At 43.5% G+C, this 19,623-nt stretch overlaps 1 protein-coding gene and 1 long non-coding RNA gene across 2 annotated transcripts in view; one reads left to right on the top strand and one right to left on the bottom strand.

Moving 5' to 3' along the window:
- The window catches only part of gabrg2 (gamma-aminobutyric acid type A receptor subunit gamma2), a 78,575-nt gene that overhangs the window by 8,441 nt on the left and 50,511 nt on the right, over nt 1-19,623 (top strand). Inside the window, 3 exon segments of the mRNA XM_034684417.1 lie at nt 4,379-4,518; nt 12,886-12,953; nt 18,952-19,172. Of these exon segments, the coding sequence (XP_034540308.1) occupies nt 4,379-4,518; nt 12,886-12,953; nt 18,952-19,172 (429 nt within the window).
- Nucleotides 1-19,623, bottom strand: part of LOC117813285 — a 109,265-nt gene that overhangs the window by 2,566 nt on the left and 87,076 nt on the right. The gene's annotated exons all lie outside the window — the stretch shown is intronic.

Below are 19,623 nucleotides of genomic sequence, written 5' to 3' on the forward strand. Positions count from 1 at the left end.
TACTTGAGCTGCAGCGTTTTGAACAAATGGGGATTGGAACCAAATCTTCAATCTGAAATCACCTCCCTGCAGCATATCCATTTATTCATCTAATGAATCTAACTACCTTCTATCTACATATATAACTCTTATCAATCCACCTATCCATCTACCTCCATCCATCAATCTATGCCAATGTGTCTGCTTACTATGTCAGACATCACTATCCATCCATCCATCCATTCATCCATCTATCCGTCCGTCTCTGTCCGTCTGTCACAGGAAGGAGCCTTCCATATATTTATAAACCTAAGAGACTCCCTGAGTAAGATAATAAAGATTTAATATTTCAGATATGTTCTGATGCAGATGGATGGCACTTATTGGCACTTAAAGCAGTCTAAAGCAGAGTGCTGGTCTAAACACTGGTCCTCACACCCGGCCTCAGAACACAAGAAAGCTATCAGGGCTCCTGTCCTTGTGCTTTACCATGGAAACGGTGTCTTCTTTTCTCCCCGCTCCTGATTCTTTATTATTTCATTCAGAGCGTTCTCTTCCTCTCGTTGCTTCACAGCGACTGTTTCAAGGTTGCTTCTTTATTGTAACTGGAGTTGCATAATTTATCAAGGGCTGTGGCAGCTCGAGGGTTAGACCGGACTAAGAGATGAGTATATCTCTGCCTGTTCATTTCCAACTATCAAGTTATCACCTTTATTTCTGTGCCTGCGTCATCTGTTTGTACTCAGTGTGCAGAAACTAAACTGAGGCTGAAATCAGAGAGACAGAAACACAGGAGGTGCAGCTCGTATGTAATTACTGCACAGGGCGTGTCTCTTTAATGCATGGGCTGATTATGAAGTTAGATTAGTGCATGGAGAGTGAAGAGGCAAATGATCATTGTGTGATCTCTAAAAGTAGTATGGGAGGTAGAGCCTTCAGTTATCAGGCCCCTCTCCTTTGGAATCATCTACCAGTCAGGGTCCGGGAGGCAGACACCCTCTCTACTTTTAAGAGTAGACTTCAAACTTTCCTTTTTGATAAAGCTTATAGTTAGAGCTGGATCAGGCTTGGACCAGGTCTTAGTTATGCTGCTATAGGCTCTCTCTGCCTGTCTCTCACTTTAACTCTTCCTGTCCCATTAAAGTTACTAACCATAGACCTTTCTGGAGTCCCTGAGCTCCCTTGTCTCGTAGGTTCCTCTGGATCTCTGCTGTAGATTCCTTTTTTTGGGGTCTGTTATTCATCCTTTCTTTCTTTCTTTCTTTCTTTCTTTCTTTCTTTCTTTCTTTCTTTCTTTCTTTCTTTCTTTCTTTCTTTCTTTCTTTCTTTCTTTCTTTCTTTCTTTCTTTCTTTCTTTCTTTCTTTCTTTCTTCCTTTCTTTAATTATTTCTTTCCTTCTTTCTTCCTTCCTTCCTTTTTCCTTTCATTGCTTCTTTCTTTCTTTCTTTCTTTCATTCCTTCCTTCCTTCCTTCTTTCTTTCCTTTCTTCCTTCTCTTTCTTTCATTCATGTTTCCTTTCATTCTGTCTTTCTTTCTTTCTTTCTTTCTTTCTTGTCCCATCCTTTCCTTCTGTCATTCCTTCCCCATTTATTCTCCTCTTTTTCTTTCTTCTGGTCTCCCTCTCTTCTCTCTTTTCTTAGACCTTAACTACTACTATCCGTCTCCCCACTATCATCTCTCTCTCTCTTCATCTCCCTCTATCCCTCTCTCCAACACGGTCTCAGCAGATGTGTGTCTAACATGAGTCTGGTCCTGCTGGAGGTTTCTGCCTGTTAAAGGAAGTTTGTCCTTGCCACTGTAACTTGCTAAATGCTGCAAAGTGCTCTGCTCATGGTGGATTAAGATGAGATCAGACTGAGTCCTGTCTGTGAGAGGGGACTGGATCTGACCCGGTCTTGATGTCGGGTCTTTTCCTCTCCTGTCCTCTTCCTGTCTCACCCCCTGTTAACTTGCAGTACTCCCCTCTTACAGCAGTGAGCTGGCGTCAGACTCACCCTGGCATACATTATCTCTCCAACATGCATTATCACTGGATCACCTTCATTTCTCTTCAGTTGTCAAACCTGGAGGAGATTCAATGTGAGGAATCTAAACCTTGATTTCAAAAGAATAATAGAAGGTGTCTCTGAAAGAGCAGTAAGAGAAATGACAGCATTGTAATGTGGTCTTTGTAGTTTGGGGCTCCTGGGACGTCATTATCTCCTTAGTGTGAGTGGAGGTAGGAAAATTAGCTGTCTGGAAACAAACAATTGTGACATTAATTTGTTCCACTTCTCTTGATTTCTCCATTGTTTCTGTAAAGTCACTGAGTGGAGCTTTAGCTGATATCAACGCTGACGTCCATTCTAAGGATATGACACACATGCACCTGAATGCAGTCTAAAGGGAGGGGCTGTGACTCACATGCTGGCATGTTCATTCAGTTACATTTCAGAAAATAGTCTTGGAGAAGTTTGGGAAGTTATGCAGCTCAATGTGGGGACCGAGGATCACTTGAATAGAAACGTAATCCATTATATCTAGTTTTAAAAAGCAGCTTGGACTTCCTTTCAGTTGCGAGGTCAGAAACGGATGAATGATTACATTTCTTATAATAAAGTTATTCCTGGTGTGTGACTGAAATAATAAGTTCAAACAAGTTCAGCCCTGTCGTCTCATCGTCACATCATCACATCAGGCATCAGATAGTGATGCAGTGTGTCTTATCTGATGTGGTGTAAATACTTTAAGGGTCTGTGATGTGACTGAAGATAGTTCCACAGTGCGGCACCTGAACGTCTCCTATAGTTAGATAGATGATGGAGGTAAAGGGACATTGCAGGAATTAAAAGCATAGAAGTGATATATGATTAGAGCTGGGCGATATGGCAAAATATGTTATTATGATTATGTATCAAATCTTTGTCATTTAAATGTAAAGGCAGGTTTTTGCTCCTGAAGGTTTGTTAGTTTGTATCTGGATTTAGTTCTCCTATGAACTTCTTGAATCCATCATTTCTCTCGGTGCTAACAGGAAGCAGGTCTTTTGTGCAAGATGTGATCTCTGTGAAGTTTTAGTTTATAGATTCTTATTTACAACAATGATTTATCAAATTGTGTTCTGTGTATCAGTTTAGTAGAGTTAGTTTATAATAGTGCATTCCCCTTTAAGGTTACTAAGGGTTAGAGGTGGAGTGTTATTGTTTCCCACAGTGCAGTGAATGCATCACGGTCAGGTGGACATCAAACGTGTTCACACAGCAGAAGTTGTCTCTGTGCTCTTCCTTTACCCACATCCTGTTCTGTTCGTTTCTCTGGAACAGCAATAATGTTCCTGGGTCAATTTGACCCGGGGCATATTCAATTATCCAAAAGTGTCAGAACCCCAAAAAACATCCCAATACACATTTTTAAAAATCTAATTCTTAACTCCATTACTTAACATTCAAATCAAGATTGATCCATTGGTGTTCTTTAACTCTCACAGATCATGGTTCAATGAGGATAACTCATCTTTCATTAAAATTAATATTAAAACTGTTTTTTAATGCACATTAGAAAGCCCTGAATATAAATACAATAGTTTGACATGACACAGATTTTTGTTTATTTTATTTTAGTTTGTATGAAGTGATGTTGATAAATTAACATGACCCTTCTTCTGTCACATGCTGCCCAGATGTTTATGCTGCATTTAGCAGGTTAATATCGCCCAAAATAGACTTTAAAAAGGGGTCAATTTGACCCGCAACATAACAGGAGGGTTAATGAAGTGTATGAAGTTAATAGTTAACACAGAGTGGACTCAGTGTCAGACTAATGACTCTGCTCTGAGCTGGTTGGTTTCTGTCGCTCGTCTCAGCTGTGTTTACATTCTGCTCCAAACGTCTTTAAGCCCCGCCTACCTCTCACCCTGCGACATGATTGGCTGTTCAATGCAGTCTTCTTCTTCTGTCTAATATTGGGTGGCAACTAGCATTTAATGCTCATCAGCACCTCCTCCCTTTGTTATATTTATATTGAGAATAATGATATCATGATAATATGGATTTATCGCCCAGCCCTATGTGTGATCAGGTGTTGGATGTATTTGTAATCTTATCATCCTTACTGTACGTCATTTCTATACAGCTGTTGTTCTTCACCTTACAGTTCAGTGTGTCTCTACAGTATCTATGTTGACACGTTAAAGAACCTTGGGAACGTTCCCAAGTTCATCTCCTGACCTTCATCTGAAACCTTGAAACACTCTCTCTCTCTGTGTTTCTCTTAATATTTCTCTACAGAGAGAGCTCAGTGCGTTGTGAGAGAGACACAGCTTGTGCTTTATAAAGAACTGATTGATTTCATGCTTTCTCTCCCTCTCCTCCTCCTCCTCCTCCTCCTCCTCCTCCTCCTCTTCTTCTTCTTCTTCCCGCAGCTCCTTCCAGACTGATGACGACGATGAGGTTGCTAACAAGACGTGGGTGCTGACTCCAAAAGTGTACGAGAGTGACGTCACGCACATCCTCAACAGCCTACTGGATGGATACGACAACAAACTGAGACCTGACATCGGAGGTGGGCGCTGATTTCTCACAGATGATCCGTTTAGTCACAGAATCAGAACGGAGCGAAGCCAAGCTCCGGGGGCCAAATCAAACACATATGCTCCTGTTAACTGTCAGCCGTGGTTACAGCAGTGTACTTTACCCCTGTGTGCTGTTAAACATAGGGTCACAGCATCTGCTGGAGCATGACACTATTTGAAATGCTGAAGGCAGATAATCTATGATTGTGCCATGGTGTGAAGCCTGACACGCTCGTCAATGAAAGCAAAGCAACCCCAAGATTTATTCTCCTTCATGCAGCTATTATTTTCAAAATTGTCAGAAAAATGTAATTAGATCAAGGGACTATTACTCCTAGATGTCGCCGCTCTGTTTTTTTTTTTGGAGCTGGAATCAAGCAGCAATCAGAGGAAGTGCATCTCAAAGCACTTTCACAAAGTAAGAGGAGACACTTATTCACAGCGTAGCACACATCCAGGCCGGCTTTGTGTGCAGAGAGAACGCTCTCTTTAAAATGAAGGGGAAGCAGAGCTCAGCTGTAAAAGAGCCGGTGTTTACTGTAGGCTGATGACAACGGTGTTTTCAGAGGATTTAACACGCACAAGGGTCAAATGTTTCCCACGACAAGAACAAGAGGATTTAACATCCAATGGAAATGACCACCGTGCTTCAGACCACGACAGGGTTTCCCAAAGATTACAACAATGTAAAGAAGGAGACAGCGTTTTCCTCACGACAGAGAGGTTCTGAATCAATCTGGCTGCACGTCATGTTTCACAAACATACATCAGAATAAATACAAGGAGGAGGATACAAGGAGGCGCCTGCAGCAGGACCTTTCTGAACCATTGCTCACAGATTTAGTGTTTCTTGTTGTTTTATTTGTCAGCATGTCGACGTGTGTCTTGGTACACAGCTACCAACGTGTAGCTATGTGGCTATGCTAACTAGCGCTAGCACTTAAAAACTCATAAAAATCCTCCACTAGATCTTCAAATCTGCAGACGTGGGGAGTCAAAGCGACCTTTGTGTTTATTGGGCGGCAGTAGCTCAGTCCATAGGGGCTTGACTTGGGAACCAAAGGGTCGCCAGTTCCAGTATGGACAAAATTTTGCAAGTGGACTGGTGGCTGGAGAGGAGCTGGTTCACTGCCGAGGTGCCCTTGAGCAAGGCACTGAACCCCAAGTGTGTGCATTGAATGTATGCTTCTTCTTCTTCTTCTTCTTCTTCTTCTTCTTCTTCTTCTTCTTCTTCTTCTTCTTCTTCTTCTTCTTCTTCTTCTTCTTCTTCTTCTTCTTCTTCTTCTTCTTCTTCTTCTTCTTCTTCTTCTTCTTCTTCTTCTTCTTCTTCTTCTTCTTCTTCTTCTTCTTCTTCTTCTTCTTCTAAGACAGCCTCCAACTAGCATGCCTCCCTCCTAAGCTCCTTGTTAGCACACATGTGTGCAGGGAATGAAAAACGGAGGAGGGGTTGAGTTGTATTTTATACAGTCTATGGGCTGAACAAGCTCCGAGCTCTGACTTCCTGTTACAGACCGGATGGCGTTGTGACGTATGAAAAACACTGAAAACTGAAACGGCTGGTTTCAGCACACATTTACAGAAAGGTGGAGAAATCAGAACAGGGGCAGAATGGAGTCTTTGACTTTTCAGGGGGTTTGTAGACAGGGACACAGATTTCAGGGAGAGAACCATTAAAAAGAAGATTCTGCAGGATATGTCTCCTTTAACACTTTTGCTTTTGTAATATCTTAAGTTAAATAATCTCGCCTGCAAAAACCTCAAAAGAAAACATTCTTCATGTGACCACTCAATCTGATTCTCTTGATTCAAATAAAAATGCCATGAATGCAAAATACAGGTCTGCATTGAGCTTTTACGACGGTCCCTGAATGCACCTGCAGTGACAGGCGCTCTGGACAGGGAGTCAGCTTTGTGCTGTGATGTGTGTATGTGAGCACACATGTTTGTGTGTCTGTGTGCGCATCAGGGTGGAACTCTGCCATGAGATACAGAGAGCAGATGAGCATAATGACATCCCATCATGTCAGATAAATAACAGAAGGATGTTTAGTCTGTTTAATAAAGAACAGGTTTAAGACCTGATCTATAAGAGAGGTAACCCTGAACTACTTCCCCCCCGCCCTCCAAGGGGGGCGGGTGCCGCTGTCTGGGCTGCTGTGTTAAACCCACCAAGCGTTTCTTTACCTTTTACCTTCCTCCTCCACTTGTTTTAGTCTAAATGATCAACTCTAGAAGATTCCCTGAGGATGAAGATGAATTCAAAAACAATGAATCCACACCTCTATTTTCCATCCTGTGTTCTTCCTGTAAACTTGGACTCTGTTGAAGTCAGAGTGTAACTCCTCTGACTTTGACCTATTCCTCAGCAGGTGGGAGACAGTAATAATGTTAGTCCTTCCACCTGATACATTCTCATATGTCTCGGCTGCAAATTGCGAAATGATAAGAAATAATGACTTTTTAATGGCATGAAATGAAAATGGTAGTCCAGCTGGAGCGGGATTGCCTCCTCACACTCACTGCATTTGGGTCTGCAGAAACTGAACCCAGAGAGGATTTAATATTCACAGGATGCACACTTCATTATTACTGCCTGCTGGGCTGTACAGTGTGTCCTTGTGTGTCTGCCTGTGTGTGTGTGTGTTATTTTCTTGCGTTTGGACTATTTCAAAGTATTTAAACACATGCATGTTGCACGGCCTTGGTAGCCGCCTATCTCTTTGTCTTGCAGGAAGCCCTGTCATCGCGATGTGAGAGGTAGACAAGTAGCTTACTCGCTTAGCTTTGACAGACAGCCGGCCAGGCCTCTCTTGTCTACACAAGTGCACATATATCCTAAAGCCTGTCACGTCCGTCTGAAAGAGCAGAACAGGGAGAGATTCAGCAGCCTTGAATACTTGATTCATGGGACAGTATTGTAGTGAAAACTGGCTGTAGTAAGATCTGTCATACACTCCTGAGGAATAATAAAGATATGCTACTCTACGGGCGAGCAGTAGATTGCTTTTTCACTCACTGCAGGGGCGCGGAGAGTGCTGCATTAGTGCTGCAAACGGCAACACTGCCCCATTTTAATAAGTCTATGTCACACAGTTACACTTGAGTCATTTTACATCCTCCTTGTTTGCCTGGAGTTGGATTTGTGTCTTTTATACAAGTACAAAGAAAGGAAAGTGAACAGAAAAGTGATGTGCACACCTTCCCTTTTTGAAGTGTGCAGAGACGTGAGGTCGTGTTCCAGCCTGGTGAAAGATGACATGCTAAATACTCATCTTGGATTAACTTAATTAGATCTTAAGAGCTGGCACTGTGCTAACTTGCTGCTCCATTCTTCCATCTTCTCCCTGTTTCAGTCTCTGTCATTGCTCTTTACTGTCAAGTCTAAATATGCTACCTCATCAACTGCTTCTTCATCCCCCCAGGGCAACAACAAAAAAAGACACAATCCCTCACCGGCTTGCCAACCACAAATATTGCAAGTTGCCATAGCCGAGAGACAAAAACACACAGCCTGAGGATCCACTGCAGGGGACTGACCTCATGCAGCTTTAAATAATGACTAATAAATAGACTTCAGTGATGGCACGAGATGAAAGCAGATGAGTAAAACCCCTTACACCCTGCTACTTTCATAGTTTTTCCACATCCTGAACACGTTCCATGAAGGGCATCATCTGTATTCTTGAGACTTCAGAAGAAGGCTTGTGCTATAAATTCAAGAGCAGCTCAGATCTGCTTTGAGGGCGCAGCTTCAACCCAGAAGAGCTGCCGCGTAGCTGGGCGGCCGGCTGCCACCGTCTTAACCATCATCTTCAAACGCGCTATGATCTCGCTCTCTCTCTCTCTCTCAGTGTTGGTCTTCCAGCTGCTGCCAAGTTACACAGCTACAGAGGGGTTATAATTAGCTGGCTATACTGTCATCTGATCCACCAACCAATCAACCCAGCAACCACCACCGAGGCAGGGCGAACTTTGTCCTCCGCTACTCAGAGACGCTGAAACGCCGTGGATTTAGATTCCTTGCTGATTGTGCTACAGTCCCTCTTTGAAGTCCATTGTGATGCTCATTTAATTTTAATGCCCCTAGAGTCTACTGTATGGATGGAATCCAAGCAAATAGGACAGAGACAGTGAGAGAGAGAGGGAGAGAGAGGGAGAGAGAGTGGGGGAGGAATCTGAAATCCTCAAGTTATAATTCATGAAACATCCATGGCATTGACCAAGGTTATTGCCTTCCAGAAAATGAGGATTGTTTTGTAGCATTCAAACAACGTGAGTCCTAATTACAGAGCTAATGTATTCTTAATGTATGGTGATGCATATGTTCTGACTCTGCAGCAGGATGCCTGGGCGGCTGTGTCGGCCTGTTTCATGTCGTCTCTGCGATCCAGTTTAAAAATTCAATAATGTTTCCTTGGCATCGGTTTGGAAGTTTATGAAATAGATCCACTTTCCAGTTGGCCGTGCATTTTTGAATTTATCTGAATCCTTTTAATGCCGTGCCCATAACCTGGTAAGAGACTATTCGACTATTAAAGCAGGATTACTCATTTTGTGCATTGCAGTTTGAGTCCAGATCAAATGCAAATATGCTCCACTTTGCAAAAAACACTTATTGATATATCTTGGAAAGGAAACATCTCCTGCAAAGATGAAGTAAAGAACATTGAACAAGCTCTTGTTTTCTGCTGTTTCCATGCATCTTTAAGAGTGTCCTATAGGTTAAGGTTGCAATGCACATTCATGTACGCATGTTAGTTTCATAAAAAATGGATGCAAACATGCCCTGACTTCCTCTGTCCATCGCTCACTCTCACGATAGCTCCCATATCAAGCCTGCAGGTCGGCTGAACCCTAACCTGACTCTCAGATATGAAGTCATCCATGAACATACATCAAATCAAATGTAGGAGCCGAGTCTAGCTGTCTTCAAGGATGTGACAGAGCACAGACGTCCTTTTGACGCCAGGGGGGTTCAGGTTCTGGAGCCATACTTTGTTTATGTTGTGGTAGGCACCAAGAGCAGAATGCATGATAGTGGATATATGCAGGTGAGCAGATAGCAGAGATAATAATCACATATTTGTGCAAATGCATGCATTAGTTCCTTGAAGTGGAACCATCTTCATTAGAAAACACAAAGAACAGTAATCTGGTGCTCCCATGTGGAGTGGCTTTTTGTTTGGTGGTCTGTTTTGGATTCATTGCCGTCGTTATCTTTCCTCAAGTCTTGCCAAAACTAAAATGTTAAGAGGAACTTCTTCCTCCAGAAGTCTCTGAGGGAGAGCCAGGCTTCAGCACGTCCTCCAGCCAAGAGAGTAACGTTTGGTAAAAAGGAGAAGGATAGATGAGACTGATGTGATGTTGAAGGGGTCACGAGTCAGGGTGTGTGGACTCTCTGCCAGTCTGTGATGTGGTTTTCATTTCATTAGCAGTCCTGGTGAAATCCTGATAATGCAGCACAGTGTTGTTAAAGCTACCCTTGTTGTTTTTTGAGCTGGTTATGAAAACAGACTAAATTAATATTGATGTCTCTTTATGACCTCAAAATCAAACCAGACCGTCAGCAGCAGGATTGATTATTCCCATCATATAATCTTTAATGTCTGAAGCTGCTGGCAGGGGGTCGGTGATGGCTGGCTGGGTTTTTGTTCCTTCATATTTTCCATGGGAAAGATTTCAGATGAGTTTTAAGTTCAAACAGGGAGAGAGTCTAAAAAGTAAACTGGACTCATTTGATTTGAGTAAGTTACAGATGATTCATATTTCAGAGTAAGTTTACTGGATGTTATTTTTATGTGGACTGTTTTTAAAGTGGACTGTTTGCAATTTTCAATCTTCATATTTGTTCTTATTGTCTGTTTTTTAACCCTGTTTTACCTTTAATGATGTATCTAAAGCACTTTGAGATTAGCTCCAAATGTAGTTTTAAATAATATGTCTTCTTCTTCTTCTTCTTCTCTTCTTCTTCTTCTTCTTTCTTCTATTTCTCTTCTTCTTTTCTTCTTCTTCTTCTTCTTCTTCTTCTTCTTCTTCTCTTTTCTTCTTCTCTACTTCTTCTTCTTCTTCTCTTCTCCTTTGCTTCTTCTCTTCTTCTTCTTCTCTTCTTCTTCTTCTTCTTCTTCTTCTTCTCTTTTCTTCTTCTCTTCTTCTTCTTCTTCTTCTTCTTCTAGTGGACATTACAGGAAGCAAAGATTGTAAAACACTGCTGTAGTTTGTGTCTTAAGCCAGTCTTGCAATCAGAAAACCAAAGCTGAATGATTACCACTTTGAGGCCTTCAAACAATTATAGATAAAAAAAAACAGAATTTAAAGAAGACAAACATGAATCACTCCAAAGTCAAACTCTCCTCATTCTGTTATCATGCTGCAACATTGTCATAATGTCAGAAAATCTAGAACTCTCTCCTGTTTCTTGATCTCTCTCATAGTTTAATATTGATTACTTTTAAATTTCAGTTCCCCGTCTCATGATATGAGATGAGTGTGGCACTTTCCATGTTTTCGTCAGCTTTCTCTATTAAATTGAACAATCATAATTCATGATGATGTTTTTCATTCATTTGAGCAAAGAAAAAGATCAAAACCAGACAGAAATAGACATCTTCATACAAACTGCACAAGTGGGATGAAAGAACCCCCTGAGGGCTCGTAAAGAGAGCCCACCTAACACCCAAATTAAAGCATCTGCAAAGCGCTGTCACAGAAAGAAAAGCAGATCTGTGTTCAGAGAAGTGTTCAAGCAGGAAGAGAAGACATCTGACAAACAATCAATAACATACCTCGTGTAAATGTTAAATGTATGGAGCAGGAAAGAGGATTCAAGAGAATTCTTTAAGATCTTTTTTAAACACTAATGAAGAGAATGTTTCTTAGATAAATAAAAACTGTCCTTGCTGACTGGTTCTGGAGAGTTTAGTGTTTACAGGATCAACATAACTGGTGGGTTAACAATGAAACTGAGAATTAGATACAAAACAGGCTGTTAAAGGAAATAGGAAGTAAATATCTGTCTTATTAAGTACAAAAGTGCCGACCTGAAGTGTCCCCTACCGCATACAGTTTAAAATCCTGCTACTAACCCACAAAGCTCTCCACCACCAGGCCCCTTCCTACCTCACTGACCTCCTCCACCACCAGGCCCCTTTCCTACCTCACTGACCTCCCCACCTCCACCACCAGGCCCCTTCCTACCTTACTGACCTCCTCCACCACCAGGCCCCCTTCCTACCTCACTGACCTCCTCCACCTCCACCACCAGGCCCCTTCCTACCTCACTGACCTCCTCCACCTCCACCACCAGGCCCCTTTCCTACCTCACTGACCTCCTCCACCACCAGGCCCCTTCCTACCTCTCTGACCTCTTCCACCCTCCACCACCAGGCCCCTTCCTACCTCACTGCCCTCCTCCACCTCCACCACCCAGGCCCCTTGCCTACCTCACTGACCTCCTCCACCACCAGGCCCCTTCCTACCTCTCTGACCTCCTCACCAGCAGGCCCCTTCCTACCTCACTGACCTCCTCCACCAGGCAGGCCCCTCCTACCTCACTGACCTCCTCCAACAGCAGGCCCCTTACTACCTCACTGACCCTCTCCACCACCAGGCCCCTTCCTAACTCACTGACCTTCCTACTTCACTGACCTCCTCACCATCAGGCCCCTTCCTACCTCACAGACCTCCTCCACCCACAGGCCCCTTCCTAACTCACTGACCTTCCTACCTCACTGACCTCCTCCACCACCCGGCCCCTTCCTACCTCACTGACCTCCTCAACCACAGGCCCTTCCTACCTCACTGACCTCCTCACCACCAGGCCCCTTCCTACCTCACTGACCTCCTCCACCACCAGGCCCTTCCTACCTCACTGACCTCCTCCACCACAGGGCCCCTTCCTACCTCACTGACCTCCTCCCCCACCATGCCCCTTCCTACCTCACTGACCTCCTCCCCCACCATGCCCCTTCCTACCTCACTGACCTCCTCCACCACAGGGCCCCTTCCTACCTCACTGACCTCCTCCGCCACCAGGCCCCTTCCTACCTCACTGACCTCCTCCACCACCAGGCCCCTTCATACCCTCACAGACCTCCTCCACCACCAGGCCCCTTCCTACCTCACTGACCTCCTCCACCACCAGGCCCCTTCATACCCTCACAGACCTCCTCCACCACCAGGCCCCTTCCTACCTCACTGACCTCCTCCACCACCAGGCCCCTTCCTAACTCACTGACCTTCCTACCCCGTCACTGTTGATGTTAATGTCAAATAAACTGATACAAATGTTTTCCCAAACTTGTTGAGTAACTGCTTGACATCCATTGCTCATCTTTTCAATTTCTTTTGCTCCTTTGCAGTCAAACCGACGGTGATCCACACGGACATGTTTGTGAACAGCATCGGCCCAGTTAATGCCATCAATATGGTGAGTAATGTGAAAATGTGATGTCAGTGTTTCATCATGGACAAAACAAAAACATCTTTCCCCTGGATTTGAGCTCAGCAGTGCCTCTGTCCTCACTGAAGCTGGAGTACAATGATTCAGATAAAAGCTGCAGCTGGCAGAGACTCAGTGTCTTGCTCAAGCACACTTCAGCAGGGTAGATCCTCCTCACTGTCACGGTGGATTGTTTGCTCCATGTAATCACTATGCCACTGCCCTGCTGCCCTTAGAGTGTGGAAACACAGGAGAAGTGTCAATCAGCTTCTTAACTACTGCACTGTTGAACCACTGTGGATTCATATGGTCCATCTGTTTGCATACAAACGCTCTTATTTTGAAGGGATTCTGATTTACAGTTGTGAGACACACAGGCCAGATCTCCAGGCAGCATGTTTGCTAATATTTGTACGCTGGCAAAAAGAGATGTTTTTGTGTCGATCCTGCCAAGAAATGTATCAGCTGCAGTCTGAGGTGCTACCTGTTCCAGTCACTTCATCTGCTCAAATAATTGAAGCAGTCTGTTAACATCCTCAGGTCTCATTGTAAGACAGGACTTTTAGATCAGAGCTGTCTGTTGTGATGGTTAGAGCCACTCACTAAAATGTGGAACTGGCTCCTCTAAATGAATTTATGTTTAACAACTACAGTGCTGTTTATTTTCCACACTCAGTTCTTCTCTGAAAATGTGAAAATAAAACAGTTTCCCTTTAGCTGTAAAAGAACAGTGAAGTAACCTCAGAGTAAATGCAGGAAACTTCCATCACCATGGAAGGATCACTGACGAGGAACCACTGGGACTATCTTTAAAAGCTGTAAACATAAATCATCTTTAATCAGTGTTTTTAACTATTTGTATCTTAAATTAGTATCCTGGTAATAAGTGGGATAATGTTTGGCTTGCAGATTGAAAAGTACCGCTGAGACTAAGGCCATGTTCACACTGCAGGTAAAGTGGCCCAAATCCGATCCGGTCAGATTTTAGAGGCAGTGTGAACACTCAGATCAGATTTAGACCTCTTCCATATGTGGTCCTGAATCAGATACAGATCAGATTTTTTCAATGCGACCTCAGTGTGAACGGCCAAGGAGGATGTGATGCTCATTTGATGCTTTCACGTCACTTTATAGCGACACACGTCACAATTCTGCGCGGCGGTAGCCTTGCAAAAATGGAGGATAGCATCGATGGAGTGAGTCACTGGAGTTTCCTGGCGAAGGAGTCTTGGGGAGAGCCGCTGACAGATGGAATTGAAGGTTTCCCTCGACATCCGGAAGTTTTGAATGACCCACACCGGGTCATTCATTCTCCAGCTCCCACTGCAGAAAGACTCTGTAACAAAGCTGAACATGCTGACTTCCTCCATGTTCACGTTTGTGAAGCAGCTGCATGGGACGTCAGTGTTACTGTTCTTCATGTGGGGCAGATCAGAGCTGCAGACAGTTCACACTGGAATCAGATACAGGTCACATTATAGATGGTGATGTGAACAGGCAAACAAAACAAAAGGGGATTCATCAGAGAAAATGACTTTACCCAGTCCTCAGCAGTCCAGTCCCTGTACCTTCTGCAGAATATCAGTCTGTCCTGATGTTTTACTGGAGAGAAGTGGCTTCTTTGCTGCCCTCCTTGACACCAGGCCTTCCTCCATAAGTCTTGGCCTCACTGTGCGTGCAGATGCACTCACACCTGCCTGCTGCCATTCCTGAGCAAGCTCTGCACTGGTGGGGCCCGATCCCGCAGCTGTAACACCTTCAGGAGACGGTCCTGGCGCTTGCTGGACTTTCTTGGGCGCCCTGGCCTTTGGCAACAATTGAACCTCTCTCCTTGAAGTTCTTGATAATTGGATAGACGGTTGACTGAGGTGCAATCTTACTCGCTGCTATAAATTCCCTGTTAGGCCCTTTTTGTGCAATGCAATGATGGCTGCACGTGTTTCCTTGCAGGTAACCATGGCTAACAGATGAGGAACAATGGTGTCATGCACCATCTTCCTTTTAAAGTGTCCAGTCACTCAATCATGACAGATTGATCGCCAGCCTTGTCCTCATCAACACCCACACCTGTGTTAAGTGTGTGACACCTGTGTGTCATTGGAATTATGTTAGCTGGTCCTTTTGTGGCAGGGCTGAAATGCAGTGGAAATGTGTTTTTGGTGATAAAGTTCATTTTCAAGGCAAAGAGGGACTTTGCAATGAATTGCAGTTGAGCTGATCACTCCTCATAACATTCTGGAGTATATGCAAATTACCATTATAAAAACTGAAACAGCAGACTTTGTGAAATAATAGTTGTGTCATTCTCAAAACTTTTGGCCATGACTGTAAGTGGTTCAAGAGAACAGAGCGTTGTTTTCACAGACATCTCTCTTTGCTGATAAAACCTTGAAGAGAGAAACTGAAACTGGTGTCGATCCCATTGACGCTAGAATCGATCTTCAGAAACGAGGCGTAGTATCTGTAGTATTGATATTTGGGATTGATCTGCCCACCCTCAGTACATGGCAGTATCTGTTAACTGATGTTAGAGCCAATTAGTTGAACCAATTCTATTTCTGGCGCCAACTATGGAGGGTGATGACGTGTAATCATTTAAGATATAAGAATACTGTGTTTTATTGAAAGCTGCATGTAGCTTGTAGTATCTGCAAAGCTAACTCCATGTAGCTCATATGCTCTTTCAGCAGTGCACACGCTATCTGCCAACATGAGTGGGAGATCTGGTTATTTGTTCATCCTCAGCTTCCAGAAATCAGTGTACCCTTATTAATTAAAATGATTATTTCACAGCTGAGTTCATTTTTAGTCATTACATAATGAAAGTGTGTGTGTGTGTGTGTTTGTGTGTGTGATATGGTATCTGTAGTTTGAGATCCAGAACATGTCATCCTGAAGATGGGAGTGAAGAAAGGAGTCTGGAAAGTCTCACCATCAGCTTGTTTAATGGGTCATTGTTTTCTGTGGCATGTTCCCGCTGTGAACCCACTTCTATTGTCATTGTGGCAGAGCAGTCTGCTCGACATGGCGGGTGGCGTTCCATCTCACAAAGTCTTAGCTGAAACACCCACTCTCCTCCAGAGCTGGAGTCACAGCGAAGCTGGAGACGACGGAGACAACGACGACGACGATGCATTGATGGGATCAGTTTGAGAATGTGTGTTTGTGCTCACATCAGGGAGTCAGTGTGTGATATGTGTGGTTACATGAGACGCTGAATGATTGCTTCACATTCATATGTAATCACAGCGATGAGGTCGGCGGATTTTCTGAGAGGAAGCATCTGAGCGTGATGAGAACTTTTAATTTTTAATTGTGCGTCAGGAATCTTTGAGAGTCATGAGAGAGGGAGAGGTGGAACAGAGGTCTCTGAAGAAGAAGAAGAATTCTAAATGAATGCTTTGGTGAGGCGAGCTCTTCTGAGTGGGATTCTGAGGAAGATCTAAAAGTGTATATAGGTTAAGGGAGAGAAAGCGTAGATGTTTATCTGGCTCAGCAGGACCCAGATGAGGAAACCTGAGGAGTTTAATCTTCCTCTCATCGGCAGGTTTTGAACTGTCACTCTGTGTTTTGTGAAAGAGGGGAATAAAAAAGCAGGATGCTGAAAGGATGGGAATGTTGCTGCTGAAAATGTTGTTTTTTCAAATCTGGTTTGGGACTCTTTGGCATGGATTTAGGACTTATTGTTGGGCTAAGCTTTGTCAGGAAGTTAATGCCTCTATGCCCTCTTGCACACAAATCCCCTGATTTTTTTTCTTCCCCTGCTGTACTCCACTTTGAACCGCAGGGCTCAACCATTCCAAATAACAAAATAAATAAGAAAGACTGATAGCTTCCTCTCACTCAGCGCCTTTATTCTCCCTGTTTCACACTAGACCGCATCTCACCTCTGCTCTCAGCTCTTCAGCTCGGCCCGGGCGTCTCCCGGCCGCGTTTCATCCTTCATATGTACGTTTAGAGCCGCTCTCACAGGAGCTGAATAGCAGACAGAAGGTTTTGTCAGGCTCAGGACAAAGTGGTGCCAAGGCAGCGGGTTATGAGGTTAGATAATACTTGAGCCAACAAGGGGAATTATTAATTGCCCGTTGAACATTTAATTTTCAGGTTGAGGGCGCCAAGACGGTCTTCTTCAACAGAACTCTTTAGCGGGGACAAAGGGACTTGTGTGGCCTGAATAGACACCTCTTGTTGGAGGAAAGCCGTGCCCGTGAAATGGTGTTACAGCATTTTAGTTTCCTCTGGTAGTGACCAGAAGAAACAGAGAAGTGGTCATTCACTCCTCCAGCACTCACCCGGCCCACAACCCCATCACATCAACATCAACAATCAAGCAGTCCAAATAGTGGATCACTTCAAATATCTCGGACTCCCTGGACAGTAAACTCAACTTTGATCAACACACCATGATATTCACAAACGCTGCCAACAAAGACTCTCGCCATCCGCAAACTTAAAGCACTTTCTGTCACCTCCCCCACCTTCTACTGTTACTGCACCAAAGCATCATCCAACCCATTCTCCTCTACTGTTCCCCCTGCTACCACAACATGCTAACTGTCTCCAACAAAAACAAACTCATACAAACACTGCCACCAAAATCATTCGCCTCCCCACACCCAACCGTCTGACCTCAACAACAGAGCCATCATACACAGAGGTGTTTATATATGTGGTTTATATGTGTCTGGTCTGTTTATAGTGTGTGTTTATATGTGTGTGTTATATGTGTCCGGTGCGTTTATATGTGTGTGTTTATATGTGTCTGGTGTGTTTATATGTGTGTGTATATGTGTGTGTTTATATGTGTCCAGTGTGTTTATATGTGTCCAGTGTGTTTATATGTCTCCAGTGTGTTTATATGTGTCCGGTGTGTTTATATGTGTGTGTTTATATGTGTCCAGTGTGTTTATATGTGTCCAGTGTGTTTATATGTGTGTGTTTATATGTGTGTGTTTATATGTGTCCGGTGTGTTATATGTGTGTGTTTATATGTGTGTGTTTATATGTGTCTGGTCTGGTTATATGTGTGTGTTTATATGTGTCCAGTGTGTTTATATGTGTGTGTTTATATGTGTCCAGTGTGTTTATATGTGTCCTGTGTGTATATATGTATCCTGTGTGTTCTATGTGTCCGGTGTGTTTATATGTGTGTGTTATATGTGTGTTTATATGTGTGTTTATATGTGTGTGTTTATATGTGTGTTTATATGTGTGTTTATATGTGTCTGGTGTGTTTATATGTGTCCCGTGTGTCATATATGTCTGGTGTGTATATATGTTCCAGTGTGGTTCATATATGTCTGGTGTGTTTATATGTGTCCTGTGTGTTCATATGTGTCCAGTGTGTTCATATGTGTCCTGTGTGTTTATATGTGTCCTGTGTGTTTATATGTGTCCTGTGTGTTTATATGTGTCCTGTGTGTTTATATGTGTCTGGTGTGTTTATATGTGTCCTGTGTGTTTATATGTGTCCTGTGTGTTCATATGTGTCCTGTGTGTTTATATGTGTCCTGTGTGTTTTATATGTGTCCTGTGTGTTTATATGTGTCCTGTGTGTATATATGTGTCCTGTGTGTATATATGTGTCCTGTGTGTTTATATGTGTCCTGTGTGTATATATGTGTCCTGTGTGTATATATGTGTCCTGAGGTTGCACCGTTGCAGTGAGGCTGAGTGGATGTTTATGGTTATTGTGTTCATTCATGTATTCCTGTACAGACAGTGGCAACAAATCTCCTTATTAAGTTCAAATAAAGCTCCATCTATTATCTATTTATCTAGAAGTGCTTCTGCAGCTCACATTCAGTCTGATCTCATTGCACAGTTAAAAGCCACACATTGTTGACAGCAACGGTTGCAAACAACAATGTTTGCAAGGTTTCTCCCTCACAAACAGAGCCTCCTCCATCATGTGTTCCCTTCAGCTTTAAGACTGAAGGTAAATACAAACTAATCTGGTAAAAACATGCTTCTCGTCTCTCCTCAGGAATACACCATCGACATCTTCTTCGCTCAGACCTGGTACGACAGGCGGTTAAAATTCAACAGCACGATGAAGGTCCTGCGCCTCAACAGCAACATGGTCGGGAAGATCTGGATCCCTGACACCTTTTTCCGCAACTCCAAGAAGGCGGACGCTCATTGGATCACCACGCCCAATCGCATGCTCCGGATCTGGAACGACGGCCGGATACTCTACACCCTCAGGTAACCGTCAGGGGGGTGTGAGAGATGTGACTCTGTGATGCAATGTGAGGCTGGGAATACTTCACTAATGACTCTTTGATTCAATCTTGTTAGTTTTAATTGTAAGTCATTATTTTCCTGCATCTTATTTCAGTGCAAAGAAAAGGAAGTTGTTAATGAGGAATTCAGAATCTGTACAAAAACAATTACTTCTAGTCTCTCAGCCAGAAACTGAAGACATCTTCACTCTCAGGTTAGAACTTCTGATAACACTGACATGCTTCCTGCTCTCCTTGGAATCCACCACAGCCAAAGATTCATGGCACTGATTACCTGACTGATTATTAGCCGGGCTGTTTTAGATTCCAGCATTTTAAATCTGACGTTAATGAGGCTGCAGGAGAGCGCCGTCCTGCTGAATGAGACAGGAGGCTTTTAGTGAGGGAGGGAGCTGTGCTCCTCTTAACTTGTG

Source organism: Notolabrus celidotus, chromosome 5, assembly GCF_009762535.1.
Source record: "Notolabrus celidotus isolate fNotCel1 chromosome 5, fNotCel1.pri, whole genome shotgun sequence".
In the NCBI taxonomy this organism is placed as follows: domain Eukaryota; kingdom Metazoa; phylum Chordata; class Actinopteri; order Labriformes; family Labridae; genus Notolabrus; species Notolabrus celidotus.